The following is a 23,560-nucleotide window of genomic DNA, read 5'->3' as shown; positions in this document are numbered from 1 at the left end:
GTACAGTATTATCATAACTGAGAGAAATTATTTTCAAAGTCCTTTAAGCACAAGAACATGTCAGCTGCTTTAATTAAAGCAGACAACATCTGTATGGATCACTGACACATATTAAACCTCTAAATATCTTACTTCCCCTAAAAGTCCCTGATTTTAAAGATATTAAGTTTAAAACCTACACAACCAAATACTTGACAAGTCTGGCATGCACGGTGAGACATAGGGAATAATATTACCTCAGTAGGAGTAGGAGAAAGCAGCTGGGGGGACTGCAAATGAAGAGGGGAAGAAAGCCAATGATTAGGACAAACTCATATGTGAGATTATATGAGTTAAACCATCCAACCAAGAGTAATGACATCCACAGTGAGGACATTGCTAATGGATGGATGAGATGAATGAGGTGGATCCAAGGTATACCATTCAATTTACATGCTCAGGGCTATGAGACTGTGACTGCACTGCAAAGAAACATATGTGTAAAGTGAGAGAAAATCAAACATGTCGTTGCGGATGATGGAGGGACAGCAAAGTCTAAAATGATAAAAGGCAACACAGAGGCTATAAAAGGGAGGTTACACAAAACTACAGCAATATAGGTATTTGCATATTCATCACTCATCTTTTCTACACATATATTCTGATCTGTTGTCCCACCATTTTCCTCTTCCTAATGGTTCATGAGTTGTAACTATTAGCTTTATTAATGGTTAATAATAAGTCATTAAGTAATGCATTTTAGACTTCAACACAATTCATATGGACACCTATAGTTTTAAAAATAAAGTTAAGTCATTAATAAAGTCAATAATATCAAGTCAATAACTTATAGCCTATTAGAAACTCAGTTTCTAATAGGCTATAAGGCTAACTGATGAAAAATAAACTCCGCATTTATAGACTTCTCAAATTCTAATAACTAACAGCCGTTGACATAGTAGTAAGCCATCAGTAATGAATTAATTATTAATACAGCATGTGTGCATAAATGGATTTTGGCTAAGATTCTTTGCAGCACTTTTCCAGAACTGTAGCTAAAAACAACAAAGCAGAGGTAAACAAAGCCAAAGGGATTTTTCACAAACTGGCAACCCAAACATTCTTTTAAATGGCTGATCTATATAATATTATTAAAGAACTTATTAGAGCCATTAGTCAACTTATACTCACTTTATAAAGGTTGGCTTGTTATTATTAAGTCATAATTTGTCCATAATTTGTCAAATGCCATGAAAAATTTGAGGAAGAAACAGAATAGGACAGTGGAGGACATGTTCTTAACTGAAGTAAATGTACTAATATGATAATGTATCATTACAAGCAAAGGTCTGCCATTCAAAATGTAAAAATATTATCAGCAAACCTTATTTAAAGAGTAACTTTACATCACTCAAAAGGAGTGTTTCTCTGTCCTCAGGTACAGATTTTAAAGTCTGTCATCTTTGAACACAGCCAGCATCACTGATGGGTAATTGTGCTCTGTAGCACCTGAAATCAAACCAAACAGTGATGTCATGGTGTACTGACCACTCCCTGGAAAATGACCATGCATTATATTGTATGTAAATGAAGGATTATATGTTGTATAATAATAATATAAAGAATGCATAAGGTACATTATTAAGAAATTATATATTATTACATCTTTGCATTTCTATGTTGTATTTGGTTGAGGCAAAGTTTAGGTACTTTATATGCAGTTGGCTAATTTAATTTATTTTATTTAAAGCATCATATCTAAAATTCTAAACATAGGTTTTAATCTTTTTACCTGCAATGTAAACATTAACTATAGCTTTCAAAGAAATGTAGTGGAGTAGAAGAATAAAGTAGTAGCCCATAAATTCTTGAGTAAAACTCAAGTAGAGTACAGGAACTTGAAAGAATATAGCAGAGAATTGTAACAGGCTGATCTACCTCTCCGTAGTGCCTCTCCTCAGATGGGTAACTGACGTATGGAGAGTAGGACAGCATGTCAGGCCTGTCTATGTTATAGATGGCCTTGGTCTTTGGAAGAGCTGCCAAGTCCTTGTAGTCTAGCATCTCCTCTCCTAATTTGGCCTGGCAGTAGAAAGAATAAAGCAGTCAAATACATAATTTAGTGGTATTTCAGAGCTTTGGTGAACTAAAATGTATGAAACAATTGCTACAGATCATTTTTAAACACATATGCTACAAAACTGAATTATGTGCGGCCAGTGCTGCCCCCTAGTGGTATAGTCTTACATAGATGACTCTGCTGGGAGAGCCGGAAGCACTGGATGCTGGGACTGAGGTGATGCTCTCAGAAGAAGTCCGGGTCACCTGAAACACACACACACATACACACACAATTACTGTCTGAATGTACTAGACACCGATATGTGGAGATGACACAGAGAAATATAATATATATTTATTGGTCATCCACTCAAGCTCATGCTTTGTGTGAGCAGAGTTTTAGTTCAGATTTTCATTTCAAACAAATGTCTTGAGTTTTTTCTTTTCTTTAAGCAACCACATAAATCTCTCGTCAGTGGAAAGAAAGACGTGAACAATAGTCTGGTAACAACACAGTTTTTCATGTTTTTCCCTTTTTTGAAAGATGATAAAAACTGTAATTGGTTGAAATGTGGTCGAAAGCCACAAAAAAGGACCTGGTGATCTCTGAGGTGGTGAGAATGGAGGAGGAATGCTATAAAATCAGAGCAGTGAGCCAACAACAACAAGGGAGATGGACAATTTGGAACACAGTGTTCAACAGAACCATCACATGGACAGATATGTGGAAGATTCCCCAAGCATGGTTGAGCTTCCTCATTATGTCTACATACAAAACCCTCCCCTGCCCCCAAAACCTGCACATGTGGTATGGCTCGAAGGAGACCTGCCAACTTTGTGACTCTAAGAATACTAGTCTGCAGCACATCCTCTCTGGCTGCAAGGCAGCAATGATACAGGGCCAGTACAGATGGTGCCATGACCAGGTCCTGCACAAGCTGACCAAAATTCTGGAGGCACGCAGGTTAGAAGTAAATAAGGCCAGGCCAGTAATATCTCAGCAGCTCATACAGTTTGTCAGGCAAGAGGGCGAGGTTCAAAACAGCAGCCCAAGGGAGAGGTCCCTGCTGTCACCTGGACTTTAGTGGAGCATGAGGGCCGACCACAACCGTCAGCTGAAGTTTCTGTAGGAGATCACCACAACACTCCTATGGCCAGACACAGTGTTTTGGTCCACCATCTCTAGGGCAGTCAGCCTTTTACTGTATTTTTCCTTTTTCCTCTAAAAGGAAAACTACTCAGAGCTGGTATCTGAGTGCTTCCAAGTGGAGGTAGAGTGGAAGCTGGCTATCAAGGCTACAGTGGAACAGCCACCCAGTACTTCCTGAAATCACTTGGAATCACAGGCTCCAAGCTAAGGCAGGCCATTAAAGATGTGGCGGAGGAAGCAGAGCAAGCAAGCCTCTGGCCCTGGCTTAGGAGGAAAGATAAGGTGTGGGGAAAATTGGGGTCTTATGGCAGGCTGTAGGGAGCAGTAGGGAGACGTCCCTGCAGCTCCACCATCCAGAGATGTTCCGGGATTAAAGAAGTGAAACATCAAGGAAGGGTGGCTCCTGGCTGATGACCCTACAGCCGGCCTGACTGGCGGAGGTGTGGCAGGCAGAGATGCCCAGCAGTTGGACCCACCTCTCACATCAGCCTGTCAAAACCACAGTAACGAGTTGTCCCATAACCTTAGCACTATGTACGTTCACATAAACAATCACAAATATTCATGTAGAGAGTCATGAAGTAACACATGCTGAAATCACAGATACAGAAAGGGCTAAACAACAAGTTTCAACATCAGCCCCTAGCTGGTTCAAACCTATTTAGTGTTTAAAGCCTGGGTGTGAGTAACTGAAATGAGCTAACAAGCAAAAATGCATAAAAATGAAAATAACTTTTAATAAATTCAGTTGGACTTGATAGATAGACAGACACAGAGTACTGTGGCTCTGTTAGTGAAGCTCTTTCAGGCATGGGTGATCAGCAAATATCAATTACTATATCACACAAGTTGAAGAGAGTAGTGAACCTTCTCGTCACAACAAATTAATGAAAAAAAGGTGATAATTATAGTTTGAGCTTTGTCATCTTGTATATTTATCTTTAAACAAGTCATATCCATTTTGGCTGATCAAGTTGTGTGAGTGTTGCCCTCTACATATGCTGGTACCGTCACATCGTCATCTCTGCTTGTTCATTAAACCATGTCTGTGCATGCACAGGCTGATAATCAGCATCATCAGTCACTGACTGATCAGATCTGCCTGAAACATTCTGTGTCTTTACAGTATGTGGCCTGTGGATGTTGCCACTGCTCAATATGAAGCAAATATAGCAGTAGGTGTCAACAATTAGGATCAACACATGCAGATGATGGTTGTGGGGGGTTGAGTGGGGTTTGGGTGGGTGCAGGGGCAGACAGGAACACCAACCTGTTGCTCAGGGATGTCAATGAGCTGTATCCGGACCTGCTTCTGGGAAGGAGAGGGATTATGATGAAGAATGAGGATGGGAGATGGAGGATGGGCAGATACTGGATGTGAGGCTGTGTATGTAAAAAATTATCATGTAATAACGTAGAAATAATCATATTTTGACCTGAACTGAAAGAAATCACACCTCCTCTTTGTTGAGTCAGTAGTTACTGATAAGTCTGAGGGCTCTTAATTTTTTTGTTTTATTTGGTGACTCTCAGCCTGTGTATATGGATTTAATTCTGATTTGATACTGTGCAGAATCCTGAAGACTACACATATCAGGTAGCTACAGGTTTCAAGAGATTCACACTGAGATTAGGCAAATTTCTGACCAGTTAAGATATGATATGATTGTGTATCGCAGGGTCAAAAAGTCTCATTTTGAAAAAAAAAAAAAAAGTTTGACAGTTGAGTGAGGTAAATTGGCAAAGATTACACCATAAATGACATCATGGCTATCTAAATTAATTTGGGGAGGGGTCAGTGTTAATTGTAGTACATTGAAGTGGGAATATTAAACTGGCAATTCTCATTAACTAACAACAAATCAATATTACTTTTTATCCCTGTAGCTGTTTCCCAATGTCACAATACATATCGGTTCAAACAAGTTTTGAGTCTGTGTTCACACTGGAAAAGCAACAAAATTAAGTTAACTTGAAAAAATCAGCATACAGATAAAGAAGATTTGATTTTTGAGGGTGTCCAGTGATGCAATCTGAAAGAAATTGAGGAACTACTCACAGCAGCAAAATATCAAATTTGCATTTATATTAGCAGTCCCATTAGGTTTCACACTTTGTCAGGAAGGTCTAACAAAAACCAAAAATCTGGAACCAGTTCATCTATATTTCTATGCACTGAGGTGGGAACACCTCCCCCCTCCCCCTTCTTCGGAATAAACGGTGAGTTTTGAATAAAACTTTCCTGGACTTTTCTGACCTCACAATAAAAGTGTCAGCTTCAACATTAAGCAGGCAAGGCACTCATCTTCTCCAACCCAGAGAGGCTGATGCTCTGACATAAACTCACTTTATCACCTTTTTAATCAATTGCTGTGAATCTCAACAAAAGGAACAAACTATATAAAGTGTTCATGGTACAGAGACAAAGACTACATTCAACAAACTGAAATATAATTCACAAAGAAAATCATCACTAATTAAACACATCTTTAAGTCTCTCCCTCCCCCTCTTTTCCTCTCTGTTTTACACACACACACACACACACACACACACACACACACACACACACACACACACACACACACACACACACACACACACACACACACACACACACAAACAACACATACAGGGAGTACCCTGAGAGAGCCTGAGGGGCTACTAATAAGAAAATTGGTGGGCACTTGTCATAAATTGCATTCCATCACAGTGTAGTAGTTCTGCTACAAAGCCTCTACAAACTTCTCAAATGTTCCCATGTTACATGTAAGTAAAAACATTTTAAGAATCGAGGCCCTGTGGTCTGATGTGTATCTATTTTGGTTCTATTTGAGGATTTTTGACATAATTGATGCAAGCATCTTATCTCTTTTGACAAATATACGGCTCAATCTCAATGATCTTTTCCACCCACCTTACTCTTCTCCTCCTGCTTGGCTGCTTGTCTGCATGGAGGATGCCAGATAGAAGATCCTGAAGAAACAGAGACAAAAATCATTTACAGCATTTCAGTGGCATAGCAAATGTTAGCCTGTGAACATGCATAATTCAGATGGTGAATATGGTAAACATATTAGCATTTTCCTTGTTAACACTGTAGCATGTTAGCATGCTAACATTAGCATTAAGGTCAAAGTAGCACAGTGCCTCACAGCCACACGGCTGCTGGCATGGTTGTGATTCTTCTGCAAAGCATGCTGCATACTGATCATTTATATTGTGGACACATTCAACTTACTACATTATTCTTTTGTAGTTGTCAGTAGGTTTTGTTTAATTTGCTTAATTTTGTTTAATTTAATTAATATGTTTTTACTTTCTTCTAAATCAGACTGTAAAGATTAATATAAAATACATGCATGACTCATTTCTTTCTCTGGAGTGTGATATTTTTATGCTTATGGTAACAAAAAGCTATGATATTCACCTCTAAATCAAGTAGTAGTACAATAAGAGTAGAAGCCAATCAAGCATCCAAGGCAAAGCAGCTACTACTTTGTGTTAACGCCACAACAGCAGTAAATAACATCTCTATGAGTGTGTTGGTATGACTCAGGCACAAATGTGCATGATTCATTCACTGAGCTACTAACACAGGCCATTAAGAAAAGGAGAAACCATAATGCATCAGTTTTATTCTGGTGTACTACTAATGGTGAGTGAGAGGAAATAGAGACTGAAGACACCTGTTGGTGTTGGGGCTTTAGAGAGTTATAAAGATAAAGGGAGCTGACTGAGCCAAAAAATTCTGTGACCACTAGACACTTAGTTGTGGTACTTCATATTGTCTAAGAATAGACAGTGTTATGTTTTACGACTGAACCCACAATACACAATACCTAAAACGAAAGCTTGAATATTCAATATGTAACTGATTTGAAAGATCTGAAGTCCTCAAAACTGTGTTTACCTTGCAGGTACATTTCTTCTCCTTCTGCGAACATCTGCTCACAGCGGGCACAGCGGGCACATGTGGGGTGGTAATGCTTCTCTCCAGCCTGTTCAGCAAGAAATATGAGCATATTAGAACAGTGCAGCATATATTGTTGGTTTTAACTATTCAAGGGAATTATTAAAGGGGTACTCAAGCTATTTATTACTGCACTCCCATAAAGCTTGGGGACTTGCACAAACCAAATTCAAAGGCAGAGCTATCCTGACTTTTAGGGACTAAATGTATGGGTCAAGCTCCTGTACATTAAGGATCCATACACAAGCATTCATTCACTCACACACAGCCTATCTGCAGTGGTTGAGAGTAGGGCTTTCATATCAGATTGTCACCTAACAAAAAAAACAACAAAAAATTCTGTGTGTAGGGAGGTGGAGAGAGTCATAATCACAACTGTACAAAAGTGAACAATAAGAACAATTATATTTAATGGAGAGTGAAAAGGCAACAAGATGAACTAATTAACAAAAGATCCACAAGATCTGCCATCACCATGTTATCATGTGTATTATCAACACAATATCAATATTTCATTTTTTAAATATCATACTTCTCATCAATACCACTAGTTTGTAGGCATGAAAATATTATATATAGTTATAATCTGGCTCATATCCAAATATAATAATGAAGACAAACCAATGCAACACGGGTGAAATTAAACAACCCTCCAGATGCTGTGGATAATAGAGAATCAAGAAACACTGGTAACTGATTTCACGACTAACGCAAAATTAGCTCATTAAAATTGTAATTCAGAATCCAATTTGCATTTCTTGGTTGTCACCAGCTACAAATGACAACAAAAGACAAGAAAAGGTTGTGTTTCATTATTTAGCCATAAGGTGAAGCACTTGTTTTTAGTAGCGAGCAGTGCAGCTGCAGATAGAGGTGAAAGAATACCATAAGTACAAAATAATCAACTTGATGTTTTTTTTAAAAGACTATTTGTGTCTGGTCAAGCTTCATCAATAGCAAAAAGGACGAAATTCAAATATAAGAGCAGATGTTCATCTTAAAGCTTTAGTATCAGTGGTGACGTTGTCCTTTTACACTCAACTCAAACTGTACAAAACTTCCTATAAATTTCCTAATAAACCTACACAAGGAGTCTGCAATGTCTGAACCATTTATTATGACCTGTGTGTAAAGCATGAAGATGTGACAGAAGAAACACGAGCTTTAAAGCAAAATTCAAGGAAACTAGAAAGAAGGTGGCGTTCTACTAACCTGGATGAATCTCTAAAGGCTTGGAAAGACAGCCTATTGGCATATAAAAAAAGCCTCTGTAAAGCCAGAACATCCTATTATTCATCATTGGTAGAAGAAAACAAGAACAATCCCAGGTTTCTGTTCAGCACTGTAGCCAGGCTGACAGACAGCCACAGCTCTGTTGACCCATCTATACCTTTAGCCCTCAGCTGTAATGACTTTATGAGCTTCTTTACAAATAAAATTGTCTCTGTTAGAGAAAAAATTCACCATCTCCTCCCCACAGCTGGCTCAGATGTACTGTCCAGTTCAGCAGCCTCAGAGTCGACTGTAACTGGCTTATATTTTGACTGTTTCTCTCCTGTACATCTCCCTGAGCTCACTTCAACAGTTTCATCATCTAAACCATCGACTTGTCTTCTTGACCCCGTTCCAACAAGGTTGTTCAAAGAAGTTTTTCCTTTAATTGACACCTCTATATTAAGTCTGATTAACTTATCTTTATCAACTGGTTATGTACCGCAGGCTTTTAAAGTTGCAGTAATTAAACCTCTACTTAAAAAGCCTACTCTTGATCCTGATGTTTTAGCCAATTATAGACCTATATCCAACCTCCCCTTTATTTCCAAAATCCTTGAGAAGGTTGTTGCAAACCAGTTATGTGATTATTTGCACAGGAATGGTTTGTTTGAAGATTTTCAGTCAGGTTTTAGAGTCCATCATAGCACAGAAACAGCTCTTGTTAAGGTTACCAATGATCTCCTCATAGCTTCAGAAAATCGACTTGTCTCTGTACTTGTCCTACTAGATCTTAGTGCCGCATTTGACACCATTGATCATAAGATTTTATTACAGAGACTAGAACATATGGTCGGCATCAAAGGAACCACACTAAGCTGGTTTAAGTCATATCTGTCAGATAGACTCCAGTTTGTTCATGTTAATAATGACTCCTCTATCATCACAGAAGTTAGTCATGGAGTTCCACAAGGTTCTGTGCTAGGACCAATGCTCTTCAGTCTATATATGCTCCCTCTGGGAAACATTATTAGGAGGCGCCAGATGAATTTCCATTGTTACGCAGATGACACCCAGCTGTACTTATCCATGAAGCCAGGTGAGACTAACCAGGTAGCCAAGCTTCAGGTGTGTCTTAAGGACATAAAAACCTGGATGACCAGTAATTTCTTACTCTTAAATTCAGACAAAACTGAAGTTATTGTAATTGGCCCAAAACACCTCAGAGATACACTATGTGATAATATACTGACTTTGGATGACATCACCTTGGCCTCCAGTACTACAGTCAGAAACCTTGGTGTCATTTTTGACCAGGACTTGTCCTTTACTTCACATATAAAGCAAGTCTCTAGGACAGCCTTCTTCCACCTGCGCAATATTGCTAAAATCAGACCCATTCTATGTCTAAAGCATGCTGAAAAACTAGTTCATGCATTTGTTACCTCAAGACTGGACTACTGTAACTCTTTATTGTCAGGATGTCCCAAAAATTCAGTAAAAGCCTCCAACTGATCCAGAATGCGGCAGCACGAGTACTGACAGGAACTAGGAAACGAGATCACATCTCTCCTGTGTTAGCTTCTCTGCATTGGCTCCCTGTAAACTCTAGAATCGAATTTAAAATCCTCCTCCTCACCTACAAAGCCATTCATGGTCAAGCACCATCGTACCTTGGAGAGCTTATAGTTCCCTATTTTCCCAATAGGACACTTCGCTCTCTAAATGCAGGTCAACTTGTGGTTCCCAGAGTTTGTAAGAGTAGAATGGGGGGCAGAGCCTTCAGCTATCAGGCTCCTCTCCTGTGGAACCAGCTCCCAGTGTGGGTTCGGGAGGCAGACACCCTCTCTACCTTTAAGATCAGGCTTAAAACGGTCTTGTTTAGTAAAGCTTATAGTTAGGGCTGGCTCAGGTGTGTCCTGACCCATCCCTTAGTTATGCTGCTATAGAGCTAGACTGCTGGGGGATTCCCATGATTCACTGGGCGCTCTCTCTCTATTTCTGTCTCTCTCCCCCTCTCTCTCTCGATAACTTCATGCCATTAACTTTGTATTTTTTCTCTCCCATAGTTTGTGCTTCTCCTCTCTCTCCCTCTCTCTGTCCTCATTCTGCAGGTATCTCTGCCCCGGGAGCGGCAGGACCCAGATCCACCACTACTCATCTTTACTATTAACCACTGTTACCTGTCATTATTATTGATAACACCATTACCGACACAGCTGTTCCTGGTCTCTCTCTCATCTCTCTTCTCTCCCCTCTCCTCCCCCTCCCCCTCTTTCTATCTTCTCCTAAATCCAACCGGTCGAGGCAGACGGCCGCCCACCCCGAGCCCGGTTCTGTTGGAGGTTTCTTCCTGTTAAAAGGGAGTTTTTCCTCCCCCCTGTCGCCAAGCGCTTGCTCTTTGTGGGAACTGTTGGGTTTATTCTGTAACAAAGTAAGGTCTTGACCTTACCCTGTAAAGTGCCTTGAGATAATGTATATTATGATTTGGCGCTATACAAATAAAATTGAATTGAATTGAATTGACAATGTGGCTTGACATTTAGAGGCTAATGGGCATATTGATCTTGAAGAGGAATCCACAAGGCAGTGTGAGGGGAGGTGGTTGTTGCAGTGTGGATGGATGTGCCTGTTATATTGTGTTGTGGTTATAGTGTTGATTGCTTTTGGACTTGTTACACTGCAGGCTGCTTTGTTCCTTATACCTAAGATCTGACCCAGTACCCAAGTCAGGCTGGTTGAGAATATTGCTGCTGGTGCTGATGTTGTCCTTCTATTGGGAACTACAGTACTTAGTTATCCTTGAGTATATTTGGATCTGGTCTAAATGTCTATGGCTCCTACTGGATAAAGAGTCTTTGTTCTTATCAAGTTACTTACTGTTTGCAGGTTTTTCCAGGTCCATTTCTGAGTCCAAAATATTGGACCCAAAACAACACTTTGGACCTCTACTACTGAAAGCAACCAACAGAGCAGTTGCTGGGTCCAGTGACACCTGGGACACCTTGTTGTTGTTGTGGTAGAGTTTTTCCCTTTTGTTGACATGATTTTACAAACTGGTTAGGGGTTGATACTAGCAAACTCTTAGTGCAAAACCTGCTTTTCTCCCAAAAACATTTTAATCTTTAATAAGTCTACCAATCTGTTGGGTAATCCAAAAAACATCCAACAAACATTTCTCTTGCGCAGTGGGGAATTTCTCAGTACTAGTGTCTTATTCTCTCATGTTTGGCATCATGACAACAAAAACACCATTACATAAGCAGAATTATCTCACTCTGTTGGCAGATTTTCTTGTTTTAAAACATGTGTGATTTATAGACTCAATAATAAGCTAAACTACTCAAGATGGATACTCTGCAATGAAATCATTCTTTTTCTCTCCTTGCAAAATTCTGATATCTGCTGATCTCCACCTCCCAATGGCATCCCTTCTTCCTTCAACTGCAGCCTGAATATGCAGAATCCCTCTGATGGCCCTCCACTTTGCTACATCATCTCAGTATGGAACCATACCAGAAAACAGAAGATTGACACTGTATTTTTTGGATAACACCCTGCTTAATGGTCATTGCGACCAAATAGCCACCAGATGGAGAGACATATACTTAACAAAAAGGAGCAAGGAGACGCCAGGTTCTGGTATCATTGGGGGTAAAAGAAGGTAGCATGTTGTGGACACCATGCTAAAAGCTCATACTTAAACTGAACTGAGACCAATAAACAGACAGAGACAGGGAAAAAAGGAAGTTGACGTAGAAAGATTGACATCCGGAGATAAAAGGACAAAGCTGGATTGAAATTCAAGCATGGAAAGTATGAGATGGCCAGAAAGGAGATAATACTGCAATCTTCCTTTGTCAGACTCCAAGAGTGCAGGAGAGGAAAATTATCATTTCCATTGTCCTGCAGGACTGATAAGACAAGGAAGAGAATAGGTTGAAGGGAGGATGGACCTGAAAATGGATGACTGGATTATTTAGGAATGGGGCTATAGCTGGTCAGCCAAGGCTTACATTTGTAGTTGAGACTCCAGCGAACTTTAGGGTTTTTAAGACAGCCATGGTAAAGACCAGGGAGAGGTCATGGCAGCCAAGCAGTAACAGGGCAAAGAGTTGCAAAGAGCTGGTGGGCTTTTTCTACCTCTTTGTTTACTCAGTTACCTTCAAACCATCAGTTTTCTCAAAATGATCCTCTTTCTAATCACCTGTCCATCCTCTCATTTCGCAACTGCAGAAACCAGTCAGACGAGGGACTTGATCCATTTAGAGGACTGGAATAGATTTTGGTGAGCTGTGTATGGCTACAGCACAAACACACCCACAAACACAAACACAGAAAGTCAGCTATACTTTTCAAAGTCTGGTCAGTCTACATCAAACTCAAATTCCAACTTTAAATCTGCCTGTCTGTTTCTCTACTGTCTGCACCACTGGCTGTTAGAACACAACAGTAATTCAATCTATATCTCTTTCAAGCTTTTATAGTGCATTTCCTCAGTAGCAATTAAAAAAAATCATTGTCTGACTTGCAATAAACAATTTATTTGCAATATTTCAGTGCTACACCTTCATCACTATTTTGAAAGCATGCATTTCCTCAAACGCACTCTTGCACTTCGATGTACACACAAAAAGTGACAAAAGTATTTGTGTGAAGAATAAGAAAAGAAAGCTTGAGAGAGAAGTTCAAACCTTGTCTATTTTTATTGCTTGCAGACTTGGTCAATGGCTCTGTAAAATGGGTATTATTGTCAGACTTTCTGGAGGGGGGTTACCATACTCACTTTATGAATGCAACAATTCATAACAATCTCTTTGCCTCTCTCTACACAAGGGATGGTCATTAACTAGATTTGTGTACAGTTGGTGGTGGTGCTGCCATTAAAATATAAAAGAATAAAGCGGCAAGCAAAGTCACTAGCTAATCTAGATGCTAGCCTCAGTGTACTAGTTACCAGCCTCAAAATGACTGAATGCTTGGCTTCTCATTTCCCACTGCTGGCCTCTCAGTTACCAGCACCAGCTTATCTTTGGCCAAATAAGCAGCTGGCTTCAGCAAGAAAATTGTCTCTCAATAGTCTTAAATCTGTATCTTCGCTGTACCATAAAATCCAACAGCCTCCAAATATCTCATGGCGGCACTATCTTCTAATTCTGTTGCCATGGCGCCACGGATGGCTGCCTCTGTGTTTTGGTGCGCATTTTTTTGCCTTATTTTCTTTATAAATCCAGTTTTCTGCTTTGGTTTCCGGAGCTCTTTCACCAGAGAAGAGCTCATTAATATCAGAGAAACAACTCCAGTGGATTTTTTTCCTACTTTTCTCGACTCATCTGTGGGATTATTGGACATTTTGGTCAGAGGTCACTGACCGTTGCTCTCGCAGTGAAACGCCGGAGGAGAGGAAAACGTGCCGGTGCGCTTGCGCGTCTCCGCCGGCGCGCACTCCGCACACCTCTCCCAGGTATCTTTCTCTCCAACGTGCGTTCACTGCCCAACAAACTGGATGAACTTCAGCTACTGGTACAGAAGAACAGAGACTTTTCCTCATCTTCCGTCCTGTGCTTCACGGAGACGTGGCTGTGTGGATCGATTCCGAACTCTGCGCTGGAGCTGGCCGGCTTCCAACTCTTCAGAGCGGATCGCGACACAGAGCTGTCCGGCAAAACCAAAGGTGGAGGAATCTGCTTTTATGCAAACAGTGGCTGGTGCAAAGACGTGACAGTGATCCTGCAGCACTGTTCTCCTGACCTGGAGACTTTCATCATAAACTGCAGGCCCTTCTACTCCCCCCGTGAGTTCACCTCAATCATCCTGGTCGGTGTTTACATCCCACCACAGGCAAACGTGCAGGAGGCACAGCGGGCGCTCGCCGATCAGATACTGTGTGTGGAGCAGACCAACCCGGACTCCTTAGTTATTGTCCTTGGTGACTTTAACAAAGGTGACCTCAGTCATGAACTGCCCAAATACAGACAGTTTGTTAATTGCCCGACCAGAGAGGGGAACACTCTGGACCACTGTTACACCACAATCAGTGGTGCTTATCACGCCGTCCCCCGGGCTGCACTGGGCCACTCTGACCATGTCATGGTCCACCTGATTCCCACATACAGGCAGAAACTAAAACTGTGTAAACCTGTTGCGAAGACATCAAAGCAGTGGAGCAGTGAAGCCATAGAGGATCTGCGGGCATGTTTGGACTGCACTGACTGGGAAGTGTTCAGGACTGCTTCCAACAGTCTGGATGAGTTCACAGAGGCTGTGACGTCATACATCAGCTTCTGTGAGGACTGCTGTATCCCATCACGCACCAGGGTGAGTTATAACAATGACAAACCCTGGTTCACAGCTAAGCTCAGTCAGCTCAGGAGGCAAAAGGAGGAAGCTTTCAGGAGTGGGGACAGGGACAAGTTTAAAGAGTCCAAGTACAGGTTTAGCAAAGCGGTGAGAGAAGCTAAACGACTGTACTCTGAGAAACTTCAGCTCCAGTTCTCAGCCAATGACTCTGCTTCTGTCTGGAAAGGGCTCAGAAAGATCACAAACTACAAACCTAAACCCCCCCACTCCATTAATGACTTCCGTCTGGCCAACGATCTGAATGAGTTCTACTGCCGCTTTGAAAGACAATGGGACAAGCCTGACACTAACCTCCACATCAGAGCCACATCAGAACCCCCCTCCTCCCCTACCAAAGGAACGTCTCTCTCTATCCTGGAGAGAGATGTCAACAGGCTTTTTAAGAAGCAGAACCCCCGCAAAGCAGCCGGTCCTGACTCTGTCTCTCCATCATCCCTGAAGCACTGTGCTGATCAGCTGTCTCCAGTGTTCACGGACATCTTCAACACCTCACTGGAGACCTGCCACGTGCCAGCCTGCTTAAAATCCTCCACCATCATCCCTGTCCCCAAAAAACCAAGGCCCACAGGACTAAATGACTACAGACCCATTGCCCTGACCTCTGTGGTCATGAAATCATTTGAGCGCCTTGTCCTGTCCCATCTCAAATCCATCACTGACCCACTCCTGGACCCCCTGCAGTTCGCCTACAGAGCCAACAGGTCTGTAGACGACGCCGTCAACATGACTCTCCACTTCATCCTCCAGCACCTGGACTCCTCAGGGACCTATGCCAGGATCCTGTTTGTGGACTTCAGCTCTGCCTTCAACACCATCATCCCGGCTCTGCTGCAGGACAAGCTCTCCCAGCTGAGCGTGCCTGTCTCCACCTGCAGGTGGATCACCGACTTCCTGTCTGACAGGAGGCAGCACGTGAAGCTAGGAAAGCACGTGTCTGACTCCCAGACCATCAGCACTGGATCCCCGCAAGGCTGCGTTCTTTCTCCTCTGCTCTTCTCCCTGTACACCAACACCTGCACCTCCAGCCATCAGTCTGTCAAGCTCCTGAAGTTTGCAGACGACACCACTCTCATTGGACTCATCTCTGATGGCGATGAGTCTGCCTACAGGTGGGAGACTGAGCGTCTGGTGACCTGGTGCAGGCAGAACAACCTAGAGCTAAACGCTCTGAAGACAGTGGAAATGATAGTGGACTTCAGGAAGAGCCCAGCCCCACCCACCCCCATCTCCCTGTGTGACTCCCCCGTGGCTACCGTGGAGCATTTTCGCTTCTTGGGAACCACCATCACACAGGATCTCAAATGGGAGCTAAACATCAGCTCCCTCATCAAAAAAGCTCAGCAGAGGATGTATTTCCTGAGGCAATTGAAGAAGTTCAACCTGCCAAGGACTATGATGGTGAACTTCTACACCTCCATCATTGAGTCCATCCTCACCTCCTCCATCACCATCTGGTACGCTGCTGCCACGGAGAGGGACAATAACAGACTGCAGCGTATCATCCACTCTGCTGAGAAGGTGATTGGCTGCAATCTTCCGTCCCTCCAGGACCTGTACGCCTCAAGGACTCTGAGGCGTGCAGGGAAGATTGTAGCTGACTCCTCCCACCCTGGACACAAACTCTTTGAGACACTCCCCTCTGGCAGGAGGCTGCGGTCCTTCAGGACCAAAACCTCTCGCCACAAAAATAGCTTCTTCCCATCTGCTATTAGCCTCATCAACAAGGCTAGAGAGCTCCACTGTTGCTGATCAATTGCACCAATCACCAGAAAAAATTCCTTGTATGTGAAAACATACTTGGCAATAAAACTGATTCTGATTCTGATTCTGATTCTGATTCTGATCTTGACATAGAATACCGACATTCTAGGTATTGTGACCAAAACACAATGAGTGCTAAATGTCTGCTAAAGATCACAATGTCAATTAGCTCTCTGTTTTATTTTAGAGTTTTTAGAGTTGTTGCCCAACATCTTTCTTACATTGACACCCAGTCCAAGGAATGAGACAGTAAAAGGAGAACAGAAGTAAAGAAAAACTTGCCTCAAGGAAACAGACACAAAAGGACGCCCTACTCAGTCAGTGCACACACCACCAAAACATAGGTGCTTTTAGTCTGGCTTGAGTGACTTTGGCTGCAGTCAATGTGAGCCAAAGAACCAAGTACACACCTGATAGCCCAACACAATATGTGGATGATGTCATTTACAAATACACACTCAGAGCAAGACAGAAACATCCTCTCATTTCTTAGGTTTCTGTTGCTCTCCAAAAAACTGGAACCTCATGTTTATTAAAAAGCGAACATGACAGTCCATCATGTGATGAAAGAAAGAGAGAAAGTGAAAGAGCGAGAATGCTGAGCTAAAGCCTCCTAGACCTCCCATCTAAAAGCTTTCTTCCTTTCCTCCTCTCCTCATCCTCTCATCCCTCTGTCTGCCCCAGGAGAGTATCCCATGTCACTTCCCTTCATCACTGAAGAACAACAGGCTGCGTCATTGGGCCACATTCTGCTGCACTGATTTCTACCTGCCTCTTAAAAGGTCTTTCTCATGCAACTCTGTCAATCGCTCTCCCTCTTTCCTATTCTACTATATTGTTCCATCTCTTCTTGTTCAATGAGAATGAACTGCTGCAAAGCAATATCAGATTGACCATTCTGGAGGATGTAGTTTCTGCTGTTGTTGATTTGTATTGTGTTTCTCATATTCAGCCTGCCCTTAAAGTACACTTTAAGGCCATGTTTAAGGTATTACATTAAGTTATTTCCATGGTGCCCTCTTTTATAAGATCCTTATGGCTATGGCTGTTTCAGTTATCTTTTTATTATTTGTTTTTTTTGAAGGGTTATTCCAGTGATTTAGAATTGCACTTAGTATTAGCATCGGAGTAGTATTAGGTTTGCCAGTTTTTTTCCTCCTTTTTATTGATGAAAAATGTGACCATAAAACATAATACATATTGTATAATAATAATTTGGTGATATGCATATATGCAGACAGAGTGCAGTAATAATAGTCATGCACGATAATGATAATAATAATACTATAATATAATACAATAAAAAGGCAATAATAAGTAATAATGAAAATCATGATGATTAATATTATATTCATGTGGTAAATGTGGGGGAGAAGCTGCGCCAGAACACTAGAGGGGCAGGCAAAGGGATCCTAGCCCCACCACCCAGTGGGGCTGTGACTGTTAAAATCTTTGAGGTTTATGGTTTCCTTTATGATTTCTCTTAACTGAATGTACTGGAAATAACATTGATCTGGTATGTCATATTCTTTTTGGATATGGTCAAAGGTCCTCAACAGGCCACCATGGACTGCTCCTACCTGCCTGTTAAATCCTCACATCTTTCAACATGTGTCCAATTTGTAACACAGGTTTTCTGTTATAAAGTATAACCCCTGATGACATCATCAGGGGTTATTTCCCTGTCAGAGAATTAGCCTACACAGAAGACATTATACAATTGTTTCCATGGCCGGGTGGTACTTCGTTGAAAGAGTAAACTGATATTCATGTGCAAAACTGGTGGAGTGCCCCTATAATTATGATTGTGTAGCATATTTTGCTTGACCTGTTTATTGTTTTCAAAATTTTGACTTAAATAAAGCCTCCTTTTAAAAGGTTAGAAGCCAATGAAAATTATGGTATTACCTTATATGGACCTTGGAAATGAACAAAACATGTGCTTGATGTATTTCTCCTATTTCTAATCAAGACTTAAATGATAATTTTTGGCTCAATCAACAGAGTATATCTGAGGTACAGATATGACAAACCTTATTACGGTTTCATCGGTAAAATTTACAATCCCCACTGAAATGCATCAGCTTTCAGACACACTACTGCTGACAAGAGTCCATCATCTTACTTAGATACTTCACGATAAAAAAGCCTCTATGTGAAATTTGTTATTGATTGTTCCAAATATATTTCATGAATAATAATAATTCAGCATGATGACAGTTTTATTTAATTCATTTCAAACTGCTTTTGTTTTTATACAATGAAAAAAATATATACCACTAGTTTACTTGATTATTTGAGGCCAAGTAATGACTATGCAAAATAGTGAATTAAAATTAATTATTAAAAAGTGGAATAATCTCACAGCAATGTCAGTCAGTAATTGTTGTCATTGTGCAGTCAGCTGGTTCAAACTATTTTGGTCCAGTTGGGTGTAACCAGCATGACTTTTGACTCTGGTGTTTTAACTCTTCATCTCTAACAGGTCAAATAGACACGCACATCACTTAATGACAGCAACAACCTGGGGATGGCATGTCTGTTGTTTCTAACACTTCTTTATCTTATAACACATTTTTGTTTTATTATTCATGTACTACAGCAGGTAGAACAGCAGGTTGTATGGCTTTGTTTTATGGCACAGGGAGAACTGTAAAGGCAGACTCATATCTGAGAGTGAGTGACAATGACAGGATGACCTACCCAAGGGGGAAGGGAGGAAAGGGAACAAGGAGAGATAAAGTGTGTATGCAGTTGAGAGTAAGGTCAAAGCCATTAGCCCGCAGCAAAGAAAGAAGAAAAAGAGAGATTGTGTTGCAGCAGACCCAACAATAGAACAGATCTTGGCTGGCTGGTTCTTCCTTATGGACCCACACACAGCAGCAGGGGCGCACTGGGACAAAAAAGTGGCCCAGGAGTTTGTCTCTGGTCAGTCCACTCTCTGGACAAAGCATTTGTTGGGGCCGTTTGGTCTTGAAATGTCTTTCAAGACCTTTATTCCTTCATACTAAACACCTATCTAGCTTGCCTCCAGTAAAGTTATCATCTCACTTGAACCCTTGATTATAATAAATAAATTAGTCTTATAGTCTATAGTGTAATAACTTTACTAAAGAGGAAGGTTTTTAAGACATTCCCAGTTAGAGAGAGGGTGAAAATAAAGAGTTTGTCTTTGCTCCCCAAATCACATAATTCATCCATGGTACTGGTGGTAGCAACAGTCATTGTAATACCAGGCTGATTTCAACTAGGAAGCAGCTACAGCAGGTTGAGAAATACAGGGCCAGATTTATCATTTTAGTAGTTTTTGTTTCATTAAAGCCAAAAAAAGATTTTGACCCGTATTCAAAAAGGCACTTAGTGCTAAAAGTAGCACCTAAGTCTGGAAGAAATCCAAGTAGTGGACAGGACTCCTAATCATAGAGCAATTCATATGATTTCCTTTAAATGTTCACCAACTCCAGAGAAATAAAGCCAGCTTCATGGCAGTTGCTGGTTTACCGGGTGCAATTGATGCCGTAGATGGAACGCATGTAAAAATTATTGCACCATCACAAGACAACGACATATTTGTAAACAGTAAAAGAAAAATGACACGATCAATCCCTAGGTTTGATGCTACCTACACAATTCTAGACATTGTTGTAAAGTGGTGAGGATCTACACATGATTCCTGAATCTTAATGGAGAGTAGTCTGAGGGCTGTTTCATCATATTCATCATATGGACGTGACTCAGTGAGGGACAGTGGATATCCATGTAAGAGATTGCTTCTCATACCCTACCTGTGGGACCACAGCTACATTAAAATAAGTACAACCGGTGGCTAATAGGCTGTCATTAAGGTTTAGTTGAGTTTTTAACATTTTAAATTATTAATTTTTTCCATTGAGTCAACTGCATGTTTTTATTGTAAAATTAAATTCTCTCGAGTCTATACAAACCTTATGCATTTTGAAGAATTCCTTACTTTTGTAAACAGTACAGTACAGTACGGTCCCAGATTTGTGGTTATGGTCTTCAGGCTAATCAAACAATAAACAGTAAGCCATCATATTTATGTCTCATTACTAATTGTGTAACTGTTTGCTACCTCATTTGTGACTGATATGGCTAAAAAGCAAGCTAGCCAAAAAAGCCTGTATCATCATTATCATCAACCCTACCATGTCACTGGTGCTTTGCCTAGGCTCTGAGGGCTGTGCTGGATCTGACTATCCTGTTTTGCAGTTGCCCTTATCTCTCCTGTCTATCTCATTGGGCTCATGTTCACCTCTATCACCACTAGTACTGGGGTCAGTCTCCTCACTGTGGTCTCCGCTGGTGGTGGTAGGACTACCAGCTCCACCAAAGGACAAGTCTTTAATTTTGAGGCACGTGTTTCATCTGTTTCATCAGGTTCTGATGTGGAGTGTCTGATTGATTGACAAAAGCAATAGGATAGGGGGTGGGACGGACCCACGTAGACTAAAGTTAAGTGGCTATGATGTAGGGATATGTGAAACTATTTGGTAGACCATAGCCAATCAAAATGGCCCCATCCACCCCTGTCTCACCCAGTAACCACACAACACTATGGGCCAGTCAAGGTACATACCAATCAATTATCAAATGCAGTTTTTTGTCTCTGATTTGATACTTATCAGCCCAATTGTCCAGTTGCCCACTGGGAAAACTCCCAGTACTCCTGATGGCCAGTTTGCCATGGGACTAAATCAGAATCAGAATGAGGAAAAACTCAATTGATCCCATGCCTGCTGGCTTAAGCGTGATCAATTGGTCCCTGGTGTGAACAATGCTTCCTGTTCAAAAAGGTAACTGAATAAAATAAGTAATTTAGCAGTGAAAACAACTGCACAGAACTCTCCAATAGCATGTTTAGAGAGAGTGTAGTGCACTCATGACAGAGAGAGTGCAACCATGACAGTATGACAAAACTTTCCAACTAAAAAGTTGGAAAAATAAAGAAAAGTGAGCAGGAGCAACCGCAATCAGTGCATGAGCAAAAAAAAAAAAAAAAATGCTGAGCTCACCCCATTAGATTTGGGGAAATGGGGTCAACACGGTCAAACATTCTCCTACACTTTCCATGACATTATCCATAAAGCTATCATTATTCCATTCATTCACCTGTTTCCTACATTTCTCTTTCAACTACTTATCCACCTGAAGAGACTGTTTTAGAAGTGTTTAAGGGACTGCATGCTACATGCTAACAGCTACCATAAAGTGTCTTCTAAAAGTAACCCATCAGTGCAGTAACATTACCTCAAGGACTTTTCCAGTGATATACTTCTTGCAGCTCTCGCACTGGATGCCGAACATGGCATGATAGTCCATTTCACAGTAGGGGATCCCGTCCCTGATAGGATAACACAGGACACAGATCATCAAATACATTTCAAATCATACTGCTCAGCTCAAAGCCTCAGAATTCTTCATGCACCATGCCTGACCTGACAGGACTCAGCTTGACAGTACTTGGGGAAATACCTGGGTGGAGCTCCTGCTCCTGTAACTATGATGATCTAAACTTAGATTGTGATCATTTGTAAGTATTTCACACCAAATATAAAACTACAGCTGCTGGTTGATGCAACTTAAGTGTAGGGGAACCTTTTACACATTCTGACAAAATCTTGACCAGATCTGTAGTAAATAAGATTTTACCCATTGGTTTCTTACATTGCCTATGCTACATCTACTCTTTTCTCTATTTGAATTCCATTTGGTTATTTAAAACTGGATTACATACTGAATATGAAACCATGACAGACAAAAATCTTTGACTGTATTTATACAGTCAAGCCTGAAATTATTCATACCCCTAGCAAATTTTGACTTAAAGTTACTTTTATTCAACTAGCAAGTTTCTTCTTGATTGGAAATGACACAGGCGTCTCCCAGAAGATAATAAGACAATGTACAAGAGGCATCATTGTGCAAAAAATAATTTCTCAGCTTTTATTTACATTTGAACAAAAAGTGGCATGTCCAAAATTATTCATACCCTTTGCAAACTGTCACAGTCTATGGGAAAATCCAAAGTTCTATACTATTCCAAATAGTCCAATCTGTTCTAAAGCATCCTAATTACCCTGATTCATTGGGAACAGCTGTTTTAATCAACTCAACAGGTGAAAAACAGAGAGCTGCAGTTGGTTTGTTGACAGTCATGGCTAAGACAAAGGAGCTCAGTGAGGACCTGCGGCTGCTCATTGTGGATGCTCACAAGTCAGGAAAGGGCTATAAGGCCATATCTAAATGTTTTCAAGTTCCAGTGGCTACAGTGCAAAGTATTATTAAAAAATACAAGACATTCCGCACTGTAGAAAATCTCAGAGGACGTGGTCAGAAGCCAAAAGTGACACCTGTGCTGGCCAGGAGGATAGTGAGAGAGGTGAAAAAGAATCCAAGGATCACCACCAAGGCCATCCTGGTGAATCTGGGCTCTGCTGGTGGCAGCGTCTCAAGGCAGACAGTCCAACGGACACTACACACTGCTGGGTTCCATGGACGGAGACCAAGGAGGACGCAACTTCTCCAGCTAAGGCACACAAAAGCCCGCATGGCCTTTGCAAATGCTCATCTGGACAAAGAAGAGGACCTCTGGTCTTCTGTTTTATGGTCAGATGAAACAAAAATTGAATTGTTTGGCCACAATGATGTATCCTTCATTTGGTGTAAAAAAGGAGAAGCCTTCAACCCTAAGAACACCATCCACTGTCAAACATGGTGGTGGGAACCTAATGCTTTGGGGGTGTTTTTCAGCCAATGGACCAGGTCCTAATCACAGTAAACGGCACCATGAAAAAAGAGCAATACATCAAGATTCTCAACAACAACATCAAGAAGTCTGCAGAGAAACTTGGCCTTGGGCACCAGTGGACATTTCAGCACGACAACGACCCTACACACACAACAAAAGTGGTGAAGAAATGGTTAGTGGACAAAAACATTAACGTTTTGCAGTGGCCCAGCCAGAGTCCTGACTTGAATCCAATTGAGAACTCTGTGGAGGGAGCTAAAGATCAGGGTGATGGCAAGGAGACCCTCCAACCTGAAA

At 41.3% G+C, this 23,560-nt stretch overlaps 1 protein-coding gene across 9 annotated transcripts in view; it reads right to left on the bottom strand.

Moving 5' to 3' along the window:
• The window catches only part of ablim2 (actin binding LIM protein family, member 2), a 117,597-nt gene that overhangs the window by 29,137 nt on the left and 64,900 nt on the right, over positions 1-23,560 (bottom strand). For 5 of the 9 annotated variants that reach the window (XM_071478310.1, XM_071478308.1, XM_071478314.1 and 2 more), the window contains exons 6-12: positions 21,763-21,856; positions 7,102-7,189; positions 6,106-6,164; positions 4,461-4,502; positions 2,227-2,304; positions 1,918-2,061; positions 237-269 (exon numbers count right to left, since the gene is read on the bottom strand). In XM_071478310.1, coding sequence (XP_071334411.1) covers positions 237-269; positions 1,918-2,061; positions 2,227-2,304; positions 4,461-4,502; positions 6,106-6,164; positions 7,102-7,189; positions 21,763-21,856 — 538 coding nt within the window. The remainder of the gene's footprint in view (positions 1-236; positions 270-1,917; positions 2,062-2,226; positions 2,305-4,460; positions 4,503-6,105; positions 6,165-7,101; positions 7,190-21,762; positions 21,857-23,560) is intronic. The other 4 variants (XM_071478313.1, XM_071478318.1, XM_071478311.1 and 1 more) reach the window with 3 other exon arrangements.

Source organism: Trachinotus anak, unplaced genomic scaffold, assembly GCF_046630095.1.
Source record: "Trachinotus anak isolate AG129_WGS33_773 ecotype Australia unplaced genomic scaffold, CSIRO_AGI_Tana_v1 ptg000005l, whole genome shotgun sequence".
NCBI classification, from domain to species: domain Eukaryota; kingdom Metazoa; phylum Chordata; class Actinopteri; order Carangiformes; family Carangidae; genus Trachinotus; species Trachinotus anak.
The sequence above is the reverse complement of the archived record's forward strand: the minus strand, read 5'-3'. Positions and strand labels throughout refer to the sequence as shown.